The sequence below is a fragment of the Vipera ursinii genome (assembly GCF_947247035.1).
Source record: "Vipera ursinii genome assembly, chromosome: 1".
Classification (NCBI taxonomy): domain Eukaryota; kingdom Metazoa; phylum Chordata; class Lepidosauria; order Squamata; family Viperidae; genus Vipera; species Vipera ursinii.
The window spans coordinates 109,750,562-109,769,076 of record NC_139512.1 but is presented as its reverse complement, the minus strand read 5'-3'; the positions used below and the strand labels follow the sequence as shown (position 1 = coordinate 109,769,076).

Sequence of the window (18,515 nt, the reverse complement as noted above, 5' to 3'; positions counted from 1 at the left end):
GAGTGTGAGAGAGGAAGTTTATTGCAGGTTTGTTGATTTAGTGAAAGCGTACAATAAAATGAATATTTTGCATGAATATGGAATCAAAGGTTGATTGTTCAGTACATTAAGAGCCGTGTATGATGAAAACAAAGCACACATAAAAAATAAATGGAAAACTCCCTGAATGGTTCAACTCTGAGCAGTGTAAGACAAGTGGGTATAATGTCCCTTGGTTGTTTAATGCAGAGGTCCCCAACCTTTTGGGCACCAGGAACTGGTTCCGTGGAGAGAGGTTTTTCTGTGGACTGGAGGGGGCATGGTTTCATGTACTTCCTCTGCATCCCACGGATGGGGCTTTGCTTGTTTGCACGGCCCAGTTTCTGGCATACCGTGGTTCGGTGCCGGTGCGTGGACCGGGGTTGGGGACCCCTGGTTTAATGCATTTTTGCATCATTGTTTAAGGAATGCTTGTCCGCCCAGAGTCATTGGATACGATACGGGTGACAAATTTTACAAATAAATGCTTGTGCAACATTAGAAGTGTGTTGATCAGGGATGTGAATGAGCATGTATTCTTGTATGCCATAGAACTGACTCAGAGTCCAACTGATTTGCAGCAAATATTAGAAAATTATATGATGGAACAAGGAGCATATATCTGAAAATTAGTATAACAAAGACCAAGTTAATTATTTTTCACAATGGAGTGAACAGTTGGAAGTGATACATGAATGATGAAAAATAGAGCAAGTATCCAAATTTGTTACTTGGCAGGATTTTTTATTAAATATGGAAAAAAAATAAGACTTGAAAGTATGATAGAAACATTTTGGATAATATGTGGTATGTTGTGAAGAATATTTGTTAAATGAGCAAAAATGCTGCAGATGAGAGCATGCCCATTTTGTTAAAGTGACCATGTGGAGCACAGGTAAAAGTAATGCACTTACTGTGACATTTTTCCAAAGTGCTTTTGTAATACTAACATATGAGCTATCGACATAGATGAGGGTATCTGTGAAGGTCATGCTTAATTTGAAGAAATGTTGCTGCATGAATGCACAAGCCGCTTCTCAAATTCTCACTTCCCAAATCACAACTGCTTTTAAAACTGGTACCTCCAGTTAAAAAAAAAAACACCCTAAATCTTAGTTCTGTGTGGAGGTACCTTGTTTAGGTATATAGACTCAAATAGCAAAGAAAAATAGAAGACCACTGGCAATCCTTCTTATTACTTCACTATTTACAGGCCTCTCCATGCTTCTTTGGGAATCAGTTGCCCCATTCTCCAAAGCTTTTTGCCTTCAGGGGCCAATGGGTGTGGGCTGGCAAGGGGAATTACTGTGGAATGTGAGCCTGATACAGCTGGATAGGAGAAAGGAAATTTACTGGCGTTTTTTTTGTAGCAAAGGAATCTTTTCCTCATAATCTCTCTCTTGTTTTCTCAGGTCAAACAGGCCGCTATGTTCTCATCCAAAGGCTACGTGAGAAGGAGAGACAGCTTCTCCCTCATGAATGTCCTGCAGAGTCTCTATCCAAATGTGGCCAGTATGCCCAGGATGTGCAATTTATATTGCAACGTACTGGCCCCAGCCTCATAGAGAGGCCGTCTTCAGAAAGCGCCCCCCAGATGCCTGAGAGGACGTTTGTCAGGGCTAGCTTGCCTATTAAACCTAGACCGCTCAGCACAGAAGTACCTAGAACCAGGCAACCCAAAAAATCTTTAACCTTCAACTTGGGTCCTGTGAGTTCAAGTGATGCCTGCGCTAAAAACAAACTCAGGCAGCCCAGAAAGGACCCGATGGGTGTTAGAGATGGAGCCAGAGGAGGGTTACTTTCCAAAGAGGAGCTATTCAAGACTGTCTTACACCAACAGGAGCATCTCTGCACCCTGGAGATGCAAGGTGATGCCTTGGAAATGGACATCAGGCACTGGGAATGCAGCCAGGGCTCATATCAGGAGGAGGAGATTTTGCAGCTGGAGCAGCTGATCCGCCAAAACGAGAGTCAGCTGAGTGAGGAAGAATTTTGGCAGAAGGAGCTACAGTCCGAAAAAGAGCATGAAAGGGAGCGGCGGGAAAAAGTGCACAGCCTGAGGGCCACAATGGAGGAGTATACAAAAAAAATCCATGAGCTGATGGTAAAAACGGAGACCTTGGAAAGAGAAATCCAGTGGGAAATTGCTGAGAGAGCCAAGAGGACCAAGGAAACCTCTACCGTGAATCCTACTGAGCTAGAGGAGATGGCAGCTAAAATAAAAAGAGACCTGGAAGCCAAGTCCAAGCAAAGTGCCCAGCTTGAAAGCAGCCTGGATACGGTTGGGAGGGCCTTGGAGGAAGTAGAGCACAGTCTGCAGGTTTGTGCTTACAGATAATGATCTTTTTCTTAGCAAGCCACACGTGAGTCCAAAGGATTGTCCTTCACCATGTGCACTCACGATATGCTTCTCTGATTTTGCTTACTTCTAATGACTGTTCCACACTGCATCTCTGCTACACCTGTTTCCTCCATGACAGTGCTTAGGAGCAGAATTAGATGCCTATGCATATCTCTTTGGGAACCACCTTCAAATTATGTTCAAGTATGAGATAATGTGATCCAAACAAAATCATTGCAAATCAACATAATAACCAAACTGCATTTTTAATTTAAGCTGGATATTTATTTCCTCTCCCTCCACCTTACGCATATGCTCTATGCTATGGCTTCATGAAGCTATCCTATGATTAAAAGTTATATGACTGTTAAAGCAATTCTGGCTACTTTCATGCCCTATATGAGATTTGGGAAGAGGGGAGTGGGGGGAGATGGCTAGTTTTCATTAATTGCATGTGGTAAGCTAATTTTGCCTTCCCTTGTTCAGGTGTGAAGATACTACAGTGCCCAGTATTTCCAACCAGCACATTCATTATCCATACTGGCTAGAAATTCTGTACATTACATAAACCTTGTCTCCTCACAGTTTTTTGTCTTCAAAGATCAACTTGCTTTTCATTTTATGGTATAATGGGACATATAAGAATGTAATACCTGAAGTATAGCAGGCCGGCCAGGCATAAACTAACTCCTATATATAAATTTATTTTCAGCACATATAAAGATTAAAGCTTTGGATTCGTTCTAAACTTGCCATAGCCCATAATTTGGCTTCTTTGATACAGGTCTTGTTTGCAGTTTTGTGATCAAAGAAAAAGCCTTGAGAATTTCTATTCTTGCTGAAAGGAAAAAGTAACTAAATATATCGTACTACTAGGCCATTGGGAAACTCAAGATAATTCTTTATTCCTGGAATAAATAATTATTTTTTCCTTCTTGCACCATACAATTTATGTCTACTCCTCTAAATATGCTATCTTGTTGGCAGTTTTTTGATTGGAGGCTGACTAAATGTCTAGCTTTTGTCTGCTTCCTCACTTCTTCCAAGATTCATCCAGTGTGGCATCTGTATTAACTTGTTATGTCTCCTATCTAAAGTAAAAGTAGTAAAGATCTTCACTAGTTATGAGTGGATGAGAAAAACGGAGAGTTTCTAAACTGAAATTCTCTGCAGTCCTGCATCATATTTTATACTCTGCACAGCTATAATAAGCCTGTAACTTATTTAATATTATTTAGATAAAATCTCATGTTCTGGGTGCTTAGTTCCACTGGATGCAGAGTTATAAAGCAAAAATATTTGTGTCCAAATACTTTCTTAATTTGTTGCCTATTCCTACTGGAATGTTGCTGGTTATCAGATTCCTAGATGCTCTTTTTTTTAACATAGGGACTACATTAGAAATAGTGTCCGTCTGTAAAATAGTGCACTGATATGCCCTCCTCCCAGCAACTCTCCTCCTTTATGGTAGAAAAACTTATCATTGTCCACTGAATTCTCCATCTGTGATAAAACAGATATACCAGTAGGTCCCCTCTTTTCCACTTTGTAAATAGAGATAGTGTGCTGCCACCACATGGCTGTTTTGGAGAATTTACAATGTGGGCAGTCAGACCCTCCTACCCTATCATGTATTTCCTCTTCCCTCCCCTTTCTGGGATGGACTTACTCCTCCTTTGTCCCTAGAGACTTCTCTTTCTCCTTTAACCAGCAAACGTGATAACAGCAGACATGTGCAGACACTGGGAGTATTACCATTTTCTGATCTTGGAAATACTGACAAACATCATCTGAGTGCACCTCACCATGCTGAAAGCTATTCTACATGCAATAAAGGTATTTCTAAATGATAAAGGTGTTTCCACGACTTCCAACTATCTGGAGAGAGAGCTGTTAATGGTAATGGCATCTGCTTATATAGACCATAGAAGTCTTAACAAGGGATTAATTACAGTACAACGGCTTTGATCCCGAATAGATAGTTTTACAGCAGCTGATCTTAATCAAACCCCTGGAATGAGGAAAGCACCCAAAGACTGACCAGTGTGAGGTAATGTGAGCTGGGCAAGATTATCTTTGGCTGCCTTTGCCAAAGTGTGTTTGAATGGAAGAGAGCTGATCTTGAGATTATGTGCTTTTTGATATCTTACAAATTATAATAAATTGCCTTGAAGTATTGGATGGATTTCCACTTCTACCCAACACCCTCCATAAGCACCATCACACATACATACCAGACAATGGGCTGCCTGTTTAATATGACTCCATAACAAAGGAGGCAATTTTCTCCTCCACTTTTGAAAGATCAGATAGGTGTGCCTTGATACCATTTACCACTTGCCTTGAAAATTCTGATAGATTTCTACTACATATTTAAGGAACAAAGAGAAAAGAGTTAAACTGAGTGGAGCTTAGATGAAATTACAAACCTTTTATTCCCTGCAATTTGAGTTGATTATTATTTCAAATAAAGACAAGATTTGGAATTTACTCTGCCTGTTCCTCCTCTGTCTTTCAGGCCCAGAACCAAGAGCTGGAGGAATTGAATAAGGAACTCAGGCAATGTAATTTACAACAATTCATCCAGCAGACAGGAGCCATGGTGACTACTCCACAGGCCAGATCAGAGGCAGAATCGCAGCTGGATCAAATTAGCCAAGAGTTGCCAACTTACCAGAGAAATGGAGGTCAGAATATAACTCACTGGGCAGGAAAGAGGAAGGAGAATTGTTTTAAGGCTTCCCCAGTCTGGTACCCCTTCAGAGGTGCTTTATATATACAGGTAGTGGCCATGTCACTAGGCAATTATGAGAAGCATTAGCCAACATATTTAGAAGGCACTAGGATGTGAGAAAAAAGAGTATTATCATTAGTATTTCCATCAAACCATTTTTGATAGCTGTAAATGGAATCCATAGAAATGGTAGTTAAATAGTGGAGTGAGAGTGATTTCTGTTCAAACCTCAGTTGAAAGAATCTTTCAGAGAAGCAAATAGCAAAAACAAACCCTTTTCTGTATAAAAATACAGGATATACCAGTTTAGCATATACATTTCATTAAACCTTCAAATTGGCTGCTATTTTGTTCTAAATACTTCCTTGCTTGTTCAATGCATGATCTTTAAAAATTCCAAAGTACCGCAACATTTTCTCTGCAGATTTTTTTAATCAATAAAACATATTGTGATTGTCCTATGACCTATGGGCTTGGCTTTTGGTACACCCTGTATGTAATGGGGCATGTGAAAGAACAATTAACTGACCATCTTTTTAAATTCTGGATAGATGTGGAGGCCCAGCTCCGTTGAGTATTTAGTGCATTATTGACTGGACTAAAACTGCAGAAGAATGGAACAGGATAGTGCACAGTGGAGGTTCTGAGTTAAAAGCTAACAATTCAAGAAGGGGAGGTTCAACCCTAGTTATCTTACATCCAACCTAGTCCATTTTCAGATGGCTTTTGCTTTTGGGGGAATGGGCATGATAGGCATTCACAACTATTTATGCAGATTTTAATTTTTCTGCGCAGCAGTCATTAGCAGGCAGACATAAGTGTGGAAGATTGTAGTCTTGGTAGTGGTATTTGAAATATGTATTCTTTCTTACTTCTACAGCACTTTTTTATTTTTCAGATTGGTCTCAGCAGGTGTCAGAACTTGACTAGTGCTATTTATGTGGGCTTGGAACTTAAGCGGGGCTAAATGTACTTAGTTCTTAAAAATAGGAGACCATCAGGAATTCCGGGGCTGCAGGTTAGACTAGGAACATTTGAAAAATCCATACTTTGCCTTCCCAGAAAACTGCATAGGGTGTGTCCATTTGATCACCAAGATCTGTGGTTGACTTGAATTTATAGTACATATTACGGAAATTGGGTTTGTGTTGGTTTCCCATCTTTGCTTTAGAAGAAACAGTGAAGAATATTATGATAGTAACCCCAATGTGCAGCCTTCAAAAATCTCAGTTTAAATAAACAATTGCTGTAGAAACAATATGCCTTTTTGGTAAAGTGTAGCATTTGACTAGCTATCACTTAACCTGAGTTAAGCTTCCTGAGCCAAAGCTGTTGTGAATCCTGCTGATCCCTGACACTATCTTGGCATGACCCATCTAGTGCAAACGATATTGTGAATTTTATTTGCCTTCTAATTATCAGGCTTCAAATTCAGGCTCAGAAGTAAATTACAACTAGTCCTTGTCTTCTTGACCACAATTGAGCCCAAAATTCTCTGTTGTTGTTGTTTTAATTTTTTTTAATTTTATTCAAATACAAATAATACAAACACAATACATATAAGTCTAAATAAAAAACGGTATTAAAAAGTACAAATATTATAGTGCCCCTCTATATTTCTTCTCATATAACAACTAACAATATACAATATATTTCAATTGTCGCCTTATCTCCTCCAAAACAAAAGTTTATTCCCTTTGCCTTTCACCAAGACTGTTTTTATAAAATCCTCTCATACTTCATTATAATTAATTTAATCATCCCTTTTTTAAACTTAATTTCTGTTGTTAATTTATCATTTATTGCCATATTTCATATTTCATTATACCACTCATTTCTTTGAATAACCCAATTCCGTCTCCAATATTTAACCATCACTAATCTAGCTGCCATTATCAAATTTACAATTTCTGTTGTTAAAGAAGGCAGTTGTTAAGTGAGCTTTTTCCCATTTTATGACCTTTTTTGCCACAGGTGTTAAGTGAATCATTGCAGTTTTTAAGTGAATCATATGGTCGCTAAGTGAATCTGGCTTCCCCCATTGACATTGCTTGTCGGAAGCCTGCTGGGAAAGTTACAAATGGTGATCGTTTGACCTGGGGACAGTGCAACAGTCATAAATGCAAGTCAGTTGCCAAGTGCCCAAATTTTGATCATGACCATGAGGATGCTGCATCATCATAAGTGTGTGTCAAAACAGTCATAAGTTACTTCTTTCAGTGTCGTCGTAACTGCGAATGGTCACTAAACAAATGGTTGTAAGTCAAGGACTACCTGTACAGGTTTCTAGATACTTTTAATTCAGCTCTTGACTAGACTTTAAAATACAGTTCAGCTAATTTACAAACCGAATTGCAGATAAGAATGAATCCTCAGACATGATTGCCCAGCATAGGGAAGCACATAAAAGTCCCTCCAAAGCCTCCTGGCCTTCCAAATTTACAGATGCTTAGCTGGTCCTTTGATGGTCTTCGGTGGAAGCAGCTGAGATAAGCTGAAATATGTTAAAGATTTCAATTGGTGGGATCCAGGGAAAGAGCCCTTTCTACTATTACCTTTGCCCTTTGGAACACTTGCCCCCAGAGGGGATATTTTGTTTTATTTCTGTTTTTATCTCTGCTTTTTATAATTACAGTATGTTTTTTTATTACAGGTAGTCCTCGACTTACGACACGATTGAGCCCAAATTTTCTGTGGCTAAGCGAAAATTTGTTAAGTGATTTTTGCCCCATTTTATGACCTTTCTTGCCACAGTTGTTAAGTGAATCACTGCACTTGCTAAGGTGTAAAGTGAGTTGTAAAGTTGTACAGTTGTAAAGTGAGTCTCACTTCCCCATTGACCTTCCTGTTAAGAAGGTCACAAAAGGTGATTGCATGACCTTGGGACACTGCAACTCTTCATAAATATAAGTCAGTTGCCAGGCGTCCAAATTTTGATCATGTGACTAGGGGGATACTGCAGCGGTCGTAAGTGTGAAAAACGGTCATAAGTTACTTTTGTCAGTGGCATTTATAACTTTGAATGGTCACTAAATGAACTGTTGTAAGTTGAGGACTATCTGTATAAACCACTCAGAGTCACTTAGATGTAATGGGCGATGGAGAAATGTGCTAAACAAACACATGTTTACATAACACAAGTTTCTAGCCTGGGAATAATTGGTTCCCACTTCAACTCTTGCACTCTCATACCCATTACAGTTGATCCAGCTCAAAGGTTTGGATCCCCCCTTTCTTTCTCAGAAGAGCGAAGGAAAACAAAATTGGCATTATTAATATTCACTAATGCTGATTTATGAATAAATGATGGATTTATGAGCTAGGACACAACTCTGCCACCATTAGTCAACGCTGCACCCAGCCAATAAAAAAGCACCATGGATAAAAATGGGTATCTCTGAATGTGGATTGTGAGTGGAAGTACGGAAAGACAGTAAAATAGTTGGTGTGTGTGCATTGAAATGTGAGCCTTGAAAATCAAAATCATATCAAAATCAAAATCAAATCTTTGGGTCAAGGAAGCTATATTAAACTATCATTTTCCTTAGATTTGTCAGAACTCGGCAGAGACTCACCTCCCAGAACTACAGCCAAGCATTTCCTCGGCAATCCACGGAACCTGCAGAATCCCCTGGTGTCCAGCTTGAACCCCGAGGGTGTGTATGTTTGAAGGGGCCTAAGTTTCTTTTGTGCCTGGTCTTGTCAAGCAGGTCTCCAGATATAATGTTCTTCCTTTGGTGGGGGTAGCTTCCAGCTACAAGAAATCACAAATGCTTTAGCTCGTCCTCTTTCCTCTTTAGAGCTCGAATGGCTTGTCTTTCCATGGTTATCAAAGCCGGCAATCACACCTGGCAAATGGCGGTGGTGACCATGGGGATGCTGCCATGGTTGTATGAAAAACAGTCATAAGTCAATTTTTTTCAGTGTCATTGTAAATTTGAATGGTCATTGAACCGTTGTAAGTCAAGAACTACTTGTATGTGTTATTGAGGTGCCATGTTTTTTTTAAGTAATGAAAGAATAGGAAATGAAGGGATTTAATTCAGAGTCCTTAAAAACAATTTAAACATCTGAGGAACTATATTCCACGATTTAAAAAAATGCTATTTGTACTTGGAAGGAAATTTACCTTAATTTTAAACGGTCTGGTTCATAATGAGTAATAGTTCCAATTGAAAAAGGTGACTTCTCAGAAAACCCTCATACTCCATGACCTTGAGTTAGATAAACTCAGAGCATGGTTCAGGCTTAGGCTCAAACTCCAGATATTAATCTTGGAAAACCTAATTGGTTTTAATTGGTGAAATTGTCTCTGATGCTTTGAGAATATATTACTACAAACAGATACTGTACTGTTTATTTCTCCTATGCAAGTCCCTTTTATTTAAATCTGCAATAATTATTCTGCTATCATATTCTTAATCCCAGCAGCCTTCATTAGAATGCTTTGGGTATATTCCTGAACCATGATTCTAGAAAGAAGAGAATAAAAAAGCCAGATTCTCCATATTTCTCTCTTTCTTTTTGTTCTGCTTTGTTAAATCGATTTAGCTTCCTCAAACTGTTTTTCCTTTGCTGGAGGAGGTTGAATTTTCAGATTGCTTTTAAGTCCAGGAGCTTAAAATATGTAGCAGGTTCCAAATCTGGACTTTATTTTTGAAGAAACCATTGTAAAGATTATCACTATTTTTCGGTTGCATGGAATAACATTTTTAACTCCACACTTTATTATCCTTTTGTTTCTCAAATGTTAAGCTTTAATAATGGGATCACTTCATTTATTTTTATGTGTCTTGCAGTCGTATCAGCAAAGCAGAGCATCTGGAGGTAAAAAGGCCAGCCAAGAAGGACTGATAGTTTTGCGAATTTAACAGATGCACAGATAAAACTCTTTTTACCTATGTATATTTGCCTTCTTAGATGGATATAGATGGTTGTGCAGAATATTTTTACAGGATTTTTTTTTAAAGTAAAAACGATCCTTGGAGGAAGCAGACTGCTTGTTTTTGTTTTTGTTTTTAAAATGTGCCTGTTATAATTTCAAATGAAAAAACTGGAACAGCTTTGTTGAAAATGTATATAAGACTCCATTCTATGATAATGCTTTGGACTGAATAGCAATTGTCCTGGAGGGCTATAAACTGCTGGAGAAGTGTTCAAAGCAGAGAACGTCCAACAAAGGAGGTGTGTATTACCAACTGGATTTCTTTACTGAACTCTATCAATGCACTGGAGCATTTCTTATTGTTTGCTGGATGATGATTTTTTTGTTGAATGATGATAATATTTTGTAAAGTAAGTGGCTGGGTTTTTTAAAAAAAACTTGATGAGAGAGAAATTATCTCATTCCTGATAAGAATATAAAAACCAGAAATACTGCTCTGGGACAGAGGTTTTTTGACCATCCACAGATGCCTTTAATGGTGTGGTTGATCCTGAGTCAGACTTTTATATATATATAAAAATCCTTCAGCTCTGATAAAAGATGGGATCAAGGTGCTAGTCCTGTCTTGCCATTTGTGTCTCATGCCAAGTATTTTGTCATCCAGTGTTGTACAATGTAATTTTGCATATGAATTGCTCCAGCATAGAAATGTATATTCTCTACTCACACAATAATTCTGGACTATTCTAAAACCCAAGATGTAAAAATAAAATTTTACCAAGTGAACGAATTCTTGATACTTTCATACGGTGGAAAATAGATATGTTCCAGTGGAAGCCAGCCATAAGAAGGACCGTCTTCCACTTTAGAGCAACTGGTGGTCTTTCTTCTTTTCAGAGCAGCTTCTGGTGGGTTAGTTATATATTCTGAGTTGCACAGGAGAATTGCCAATGCAGAGGTGGTGCAACAAACTGCAATACATTATGGTCTCCACAGGGGATAAGCAATTTAGAACTTTTCAGATATTTTGGATTATAAGTCTCATCAACTGCTACCATGACAAATAATAGGGAATGGATGGGAATTGTAGTCCATCCTGAAATGTGAAGCTTGTCTATGCCCGATCATTTTTGGCAAAAGCCTGAATAGCATTTGAAAGGTGTTTCTTGTTAAGATACTTGCTTTGATTTAAGGATAAAGAATATTGCTACCTCTGCTCCTCCAACTAGCTGCAGCTGATTTGGCCTCATAATAGATTTAATTCACTGTGTATTGGAACCTGATCTGAGGATTTCGAGGACATGAGGAAGGAGAAATCTGAAAGCAGCAACGAAAGGAAGGAAAATATACCCTTCCCTTCTCATTCCCAGCAGCACCTTAGCTTTATAATAATACAATTTGTGCTACTGTTGAACGTAGTGCAAGGAAAGGAAAGAGGCCACGTGTATGCCTGGACAAATCTTTGAGATGGCCACTGCCCAAAATTATATATGTTCTCCTCTAATTATGACTTTCTGGCTGCTTTCAATAGCTTCTTCCTTTGTCGGTTGTTTTTGACCATTCTCAGAATAGACTGAGAAGCTATGTGAATACTGGTGTGGATATGTTGAACTTTGATTAACAGCTAAAGTGATCTTTAGTGGGAACACTAAATGAGCCAGATTATTCTCCAGATATACCACCCAGTACCAGTACAACCTTTTTGAGGTAGTTGAGGTAGAAAAATAATTTTTAAAAAAACGTAGTAAAGATTGGGCATGTTAGAAAGAGTCCCAGGGCACAATATCTTTTTCAGAAGTGCTCTTCCCAGGTAGGCTAAAAATCTGGACTTCAGTTTTGGACAGAGAGTGAAATCATTCTCTTTTTTTTCTGAACTTGTGTGCCATTTAAAAACCTAGCATTTTTAAAATACTTTCTATAAACTCTGTCCTTCAGTAAAAATGAGCTGATTTTTTTCAAGATAAAATATTTTCAAGTTTTGTTGTTTTTTTTTAAAGAAAAAAACCTTCTGGACTTTCTTTTTCTTTTAAGTGCTCATATTTTTAAAGGCAAGTGGTGGTTACCACTTTTAAATGAAGCCTGGAACACGGATTAGAATGGAAAAAATGACATTATTGCACTTAACTTAGTAATTAGCATTTTACTACCATCTTCACTTGCAAACTCAGTTTACTTTGAAATACTAAACAGCATTATGACAGCAGCATAGGGGAACTGCATTAATGGAACCAAATAAAAACCCAGACATTTTATTGAGCTTGCTCTGTGTAACCTAGTCATGTCTCACTGACGGTAAACCAGGGGTGTCAAACTCGCAACATTATGTGATGTGTCACAACGTATCACGACTTTTTTTCCATTGCTCTGGCAATGGGGTGGGCGCGTTTTTGGCATGATGCATCTGGCCCGCGGGCCGGCAGTTTGACACCCCTGCCGTAGACAAAGGTAACTCCATTTTTGAAATGGGCAGTTGAGACTCTTAATAACTGCAGATTACTGAACTACGAAAGTAATTCTTGGTAGCATTTCTTGCCAATCTCTCTTTTTGGCCAGTACATTTGGGAGGGTTTGTATGCATTTAGTTGCTCACAGCTGAAGTATGACCAAGAAAAGCAAATGTATACACGAAAGGCCTGGGGGACCACAAATAGCCTTGGAATTCCCGAACTTCTTTTTTAATGTTTGATGTATATCATGTCCATGAATCGTATATGAAATACAATTGCCTGCTTAAAAAGTGGGGCGAGGGGGTTCCATGTAAGAATGTATATATCCCATGAACTAATGATATTTTCTGGATTGAGACTGTAATAAAACATTGGAAAGATTTCATAAAGGGGTCTCTTGTAATTTGTAGCAAGGATTGCAAAGAACACAACTACCGTCCTCTGCTGTACATTTGCTGCAATGGAAACTTTTCTACATTCTGTACTTGCACATGGCGGTTCTAGAGAGATTCTCTCTAGTCATACAGGCAGCTGCAGGTCTGGGATATTTCCCAATAAGAATCTCATTTTAGACAAGAGATGTAGTTCCAAACAGCATAAGGTCAAATTAGGGATTGCAGTGAACTTGCAGAACTCACATTTGTAGCGTTGCCTGTTTCAGATAACACATTTGACGTATGTAATACAGGTAGTCCTCGACAAGGACCACAACTGAGCTCAAAATTTCTGTTCTTAAGGGAGGCATTTGTTAACTGAATTTTGCCCCATTTTATGACCTTTCTTCCCACAGTTGTTAAGTGAATCACCGCAGTTAAGTTAGTAACACAGTTGTTCGGTAGATCTGACTTCCCCATTGATTTTACTTGTCAAAAGGTTGCAAAAGGTGATCGCATCACCTTGGGACACAGCAACAGTCCTAGGTATGAACCAGTTGCCAAGAATCTGAATTTTGATCACATGATTGTGGGGATGCTACAGAAGATGAAAAATGGTCATAAGTCACTGGTAACTTTGAACGCTCACTGAATGAACTGTTGTAAGTCGAGGACTTCCTGTACTTGTTACATTCAAGCAGCAATAAGCCTCAAGCATGCACCAATTTTATTTTGCTCTTCAACATTTTTTTAAAAACCCTTTCAGCTCTCAAGGGTGCACAAAGCTAGCAGTCTTAAGCCAAAGTATTCTGGTGGTTACCTACAGGTTGCATACACCATTCAGCCAATCTTTTAGGAAGATGGGATTAAGAATACGTTGCCTTGTATGCATATTGTGGGGAATGGCTCTCCTCTCCACTTTTAAAAAGGGATATATTGGAGCTGCATTTAAAAACTTGGGAAGTGATGCAAGGTCCAATCATCTGGATCAGATTACAGCACAAGAAATAATCATAGATTTCAGCATAAGCCAAACATATGTCCTTTTATAAGAGAAGTCAGCAAAATTCGCGAGTTATAAGAAAAATTTCAAAGATACAGTATGTATAATTAAATGGCCAAATTTATGTGACAGTTTGGCTAAATCTTAAAAAATTGCCAGTGAGTGCCATCTAGTGGTATTAGATACTACAGTATAAGGTTCCTCTCTCTCCCCACCCCTTTCAACCACCCACGCAGCCTCACACTGACACACAGAGTAATATTTTCTGCTTTTATCCAGTTGTGACTGTTCAGCACGAGGGTATGCAACATGCACACTCTCAGAGGCACTCTTGCTTCTTGGTTTCCTGGCTGAATTTCCCTTTTGAGGAACTCTGTCAGACCCATGTGATTTCTACTGGGAAAACCGAATGAGAAAGGCAAGTTGAACTTACTTTATAATGTTAAGAGAGACTGAGGACTTTCTGGAATCATATGGTTTCCATCTAGTGAAACAGACTGTTTTTCATTGTATTCTCACTAAACAGTTGTACAGTCCGGTGACAGTAGACATCTCTTCTTTGTGGAGCACATTACGTGCCTTTTTTCACAAGCAAAGTTAATCAGCTCTGCAGGCTCCTTTCAAAAATAATCTAATCATGTCTGCCTGTTTCTGCAAAAAGATCAATCACCCTTTGTAGAATGAAGCAAGTTTTTATCCCCTCTTACCATGCCTGCCAGCCAGCATTAGAAACTAGACCTGGGACAAACAATCCAGGGTTCATGAGTAATAAAACTCACACATTACTAGAGCAATTAAACCACACTGGTCACTTCCAGCTAACCAATAAATATCCTCTGCATTTGTAAGTACGGAAGTAAATGCAATCCCAGTTTGAGTTAATGGCACTTGCTCCTAGCCTTTAAAAAGTGCTGAGGAAAATTATAAAAAAATAACTGAGGAAAATTATGGATCTTTATGATGCTTAACAGGACCTGAAAACAAAATGTTAGCATTTTCTTAAAACCACCACAGGAGTATTATGGACACATTTGCCATAGTAGGGATGTCCAGTCACAAAATTCTTCTATCTTGGAAGGGAAAGTATTAGACTACAGCAAGGGTGTCAAATTGCCGGCCCATGGGCCAGATGCATCACGCCAAAACTGCACCCACCCCATTGCCGGCAATGGGAAAAAAGTCGTGATACATTGCAACACGTCACGTGACGTCGAGAGTTTGACACCCACGGACTACAGCCTGTTTTTGGAGTCTAGATGATTCTCAAAGGCACTGAAGGAAGTTATTTTATTGATTAGAGAATCTAATAGTCAGCAGGTAAAACATAGTACAGAGCGATTGATAACTATTGGTAAAAATAAAAGAGAGTGAGAGTTCACTAGCCACCAATGTTCTTCAGAAGAGCCCCCAAAGGGTTTGTAACACGGGGCAAACCTTAATTCTAAAGGGAGTCTATTCCACAAATCCACAATGATGATGAAGCAGGAGCCTTGCCTGGCCTTGGCTTTTCTCCCTTCCTGGAGTGGGATAGAAGCAAGAGTTTCTGCTGAGGTGAACATATTGGATGTTTCCATAAGGTCTGTTAACTGCATCAGATGAAGTTGATGGAGGGCTGGCTGCTTACAGCCATTTAGCAATAGTTAGGAATCCAGCTTGGTGCTTTGTTTTACAACACACTAATTTCCATTTCATTTTTTAAAAATCTAAAAAAATATGAAAGGTGGAGAACGTGAAGAAAGACACTTCAAAATATATTGTCACAACATACTGATGAACATGGGCTAATGCTGTATTTCTTAAAAATGCATATTGTGGCTTCCCCAAGTATATTGATGCTTATGAACAAACAGCGAACGGGGAGTGGGTGTGTGTGTGCAGTAGCAGGATGTCAATGCTGCACTAAACTTCCATTTTATTAACCAGGTTTGTTCAATAAGCCACTGTTGGCTAGATTCAGACACTTCACTTACCTATAAATTAGCTAATCACAACACCTAGGTTCACATTTGGCTCAGCATATTTGCAGATGAAGAAGGCCTGTGTCCTCCATCAAAAAACCCCAAAATGTGAAATAAATTGAAGAGCAAGAGTGTTTATTTAATAGTAGATCATTACAACAGGAGACTTACTGACTTGCATATCTTTTAAGAGCTGTTTTAGCAAACCTTGCTATATTTTTTTATTAACTTCCCACACAATATTTGCAACAATCAAGCACATTCCACTCAAACCTGAAACAGTGGAGCTGCATGTGTCATCTGGATTTCTGCCAAAAAGGAAACTTATCATTGCATGTTGCTTGAGCAAGCAAACAAAAGCACTCATCCAGACTGCCCCTTACACAGCATGATCAGTGATTCAGCCAGTATTCACCAGCTCATTGTGTGGCATGGGGGTAAACTGGATTACTAATTTATCGCTCACTAAATTCATTATTAATCAACAGATAGACCAACTCCCTTATGAGAAAAGACAATACTCAGTCCTTTCAGCTTTGCATTGAGGACAAATAAAGAAATGCACAAAATTAAAAATAGTTTGGAAAGTGACTAAGTCTCTAGCACTGCTTCCAGGCAAACTTTTACTGAATAAGTCTTATTCACTTTTTTTTTTAAAGGAGGAAGGGGGAATACAGAAAATATTACAGGTAGTCCTTGACTTACAGCCACAATTGATCCAAAATTTCTGTTGCTAAGCAAGACAGTTTTGAGTTTTGCCCCATTTTACAAGCTTTCTTGCCACAATTGTTAAGTGAATCACTGCTAATTGTTAAGTTAGTAAGCAGTTGTGATTCTGGCTTCCCCAATGACTTTACTTGTCAAAAGGTTGCAAAAGGTGATCACACTGCAACCATCATAAATCTGAACCAGCTGCCAAGCATCTGGATTTTGAACATGTGACCACGGAGCTGCTGCAACAGTCGTAAGTGTGAAAACAGTCATAAGTCATTTTTCCCAGTGCTGTTGTGAACAGTTCCCAAACGAATGGTTAAAAATCAAGGACTACCTGTACCATTTGCCCTCAGGGTCACTGGAATTACTGAATTATTTTACCATGTTAAGAGGTAATCCTTGGGGTCCTCCACTAATACCAGACATAGTGTACCACAACATTAGGAAATCTGTTGGTGCATGTGGGTGCATTTGCACTGCCAGCCACACTTCCACAAAATTGCTGTCATGAGGTGGAACCACTAAGAAAACAGGATGAGGCCAGCTAAAACCTAATTGAATTTCAATGTAATTTCTTTAATTGCGCCAAACAGGTAAAAAATAAAGATGTATCTTTTTAACATCTAACCCTAATAATGTTAGTATGGCATCTTCTGCTTCTCGGGACCAGTTAAAACATTTTATTATTATTATTATTATTTGGGTTAAAATAAGTAATAATAGGAATTAAAACAAAGGTCAATTGATAGTAACTAAACATGCATTAGATTCTTTAGTTATCAGGACAATTGCCATTTCTTTCTGATCCTGAGGAATTAATAGTTTATAATTTATAGTTTATTATATTTGTATACCGCCCTTCTCCCGAAGGACTCAGGGCGGTGAACAGGGCACATATAAAATACAAAATACAAAAGTTAAAAGAGAATTAAATACAAAGCCCAAGCTAAAACAATAAATATAGTGTAAAAACCACAATAAAAACCCCAACACATCCCCCATCAGGCCAGGCCGGCTTGTTCAAATAAATAGTCTTCAGATCGCGTCGGAAGGAGCGAAGGTCAGGCGCCGTCCGGAGCTCAACCGGCAACTGATTCCATAAGTCTGGGGCGCCCACAGAGAAGGCCCTCCCCCTGGGGGCCACCAGACGACATTCTCTGACCGGTGGCACCCTGAGGAGGCCCTCTCTGTGGGAACGCACAGGGCGGAGGGAAGTTGACGCCGGCAGCAGGTGATCCCCGAGGTACTCCGGACCCATGCCATGTAGGGCCTTGAAAACCATTACCAAAACCTTGAATCTCACTCGGAAGACAACTGGTAGCCAATGCAGCTCGCGGAGCAGAGGTGTAACATGGGAGTATCGGGAGACTCCCAAGACAACTCTTGCGGCTGCATTCTGTACCAGTTGGAGCCTCCAAGTGGTCCTCAAGGGAAGCCCCATGTAGAGAGCGTATTAATGTATTTAAAGCCTTTGTCCTAAACAAGGAATAGAAAAATAGAAAATGCTATAAAGTTAGAGATTAATATATTTCCACTGACTATATTTTCCAAAACAAATGGTCAAGCTTAATTTTTTATCTTAATTTTTTAAAAAAATAATCCTACATTTACCAGATTTTATCATACTTGCGGCAATTAGCATGTGAAGAATGGTATAAACTATGGAAATCTGGGGGAGAGGCCTTAATCCACAGCACATGCAAGACATCACTCAAATGCCATCATGTATTTGTTTCAAACGTTATGGTCTCATTATATAATCATGCTATTTGCACAGTAACATGTATGTCATTTTGATTTTTTGTGAGATGTTGCTGGTATGTTCCTACTTCATTTACAAGCTAGAATGTGAAATTCTTTTTTTTTTTATTGAAAAGTTTTACAATACAATTTTCCTTTAAAAACCCCCATCCCCCTCCACCCTCCCCTCCCTACCTCCCCCCTCCCTCTACCCTCCCCCCTTACCTCCCCCCTTCCCCCCTCCCTCTTCCCTCCCCTACCTCCCCCCCACCCCCCTCCCCCCCCGGACTTCCCAGAGCTA

General features: G+C 39.1%; 1 protein-coding gene across 9 annotated transcripts in view; it reads left to right on the top strand.

Moving 5' to 3' along the window:
• Positions 1 to 12,796, top strand: part of RASSF7 (Ras association domain family member 7) — a 69,079-nt gene extending 56,283 nt beyond the window's left edge. For 7 of the 9 annotated variants that reach the window (XM_083348288.1, XM_083348285.1, XM_083348289.1 and 4 more), the window contains 4 exons: positions 1,431 to 2,338; positions 4,878 to 5,046; positions 8,642 to 8,749; positions 9,893 to 12,796. In XM_083348288.1, the coding sequence (XP_083204414.1) occupies positions 1,431 to 2,338; positions 4,878 to 5,046; positions 8,642 to 8,749; positions 9,893 to 9,924 (1,217 nt within the window). In that variant the 3' untranslated portion in view covers positions 9,925 to 12,796. Of the gene's footprint in view, positions 1 to 1,430; positions 2,339 to 4,877; positions 5,047 to 7,746; positions 8,614 to 8,641; positions 8,750 to 9,892 lie in introns of those variants that run through there. The other 2 variants (XM_083348292.1, XM_083348291.1) reach the window with 2 other exon arrangements.
• The last annotated feature ends 5,719 nt before the right edge of the window (positions 12,797 to 18,515 follow it).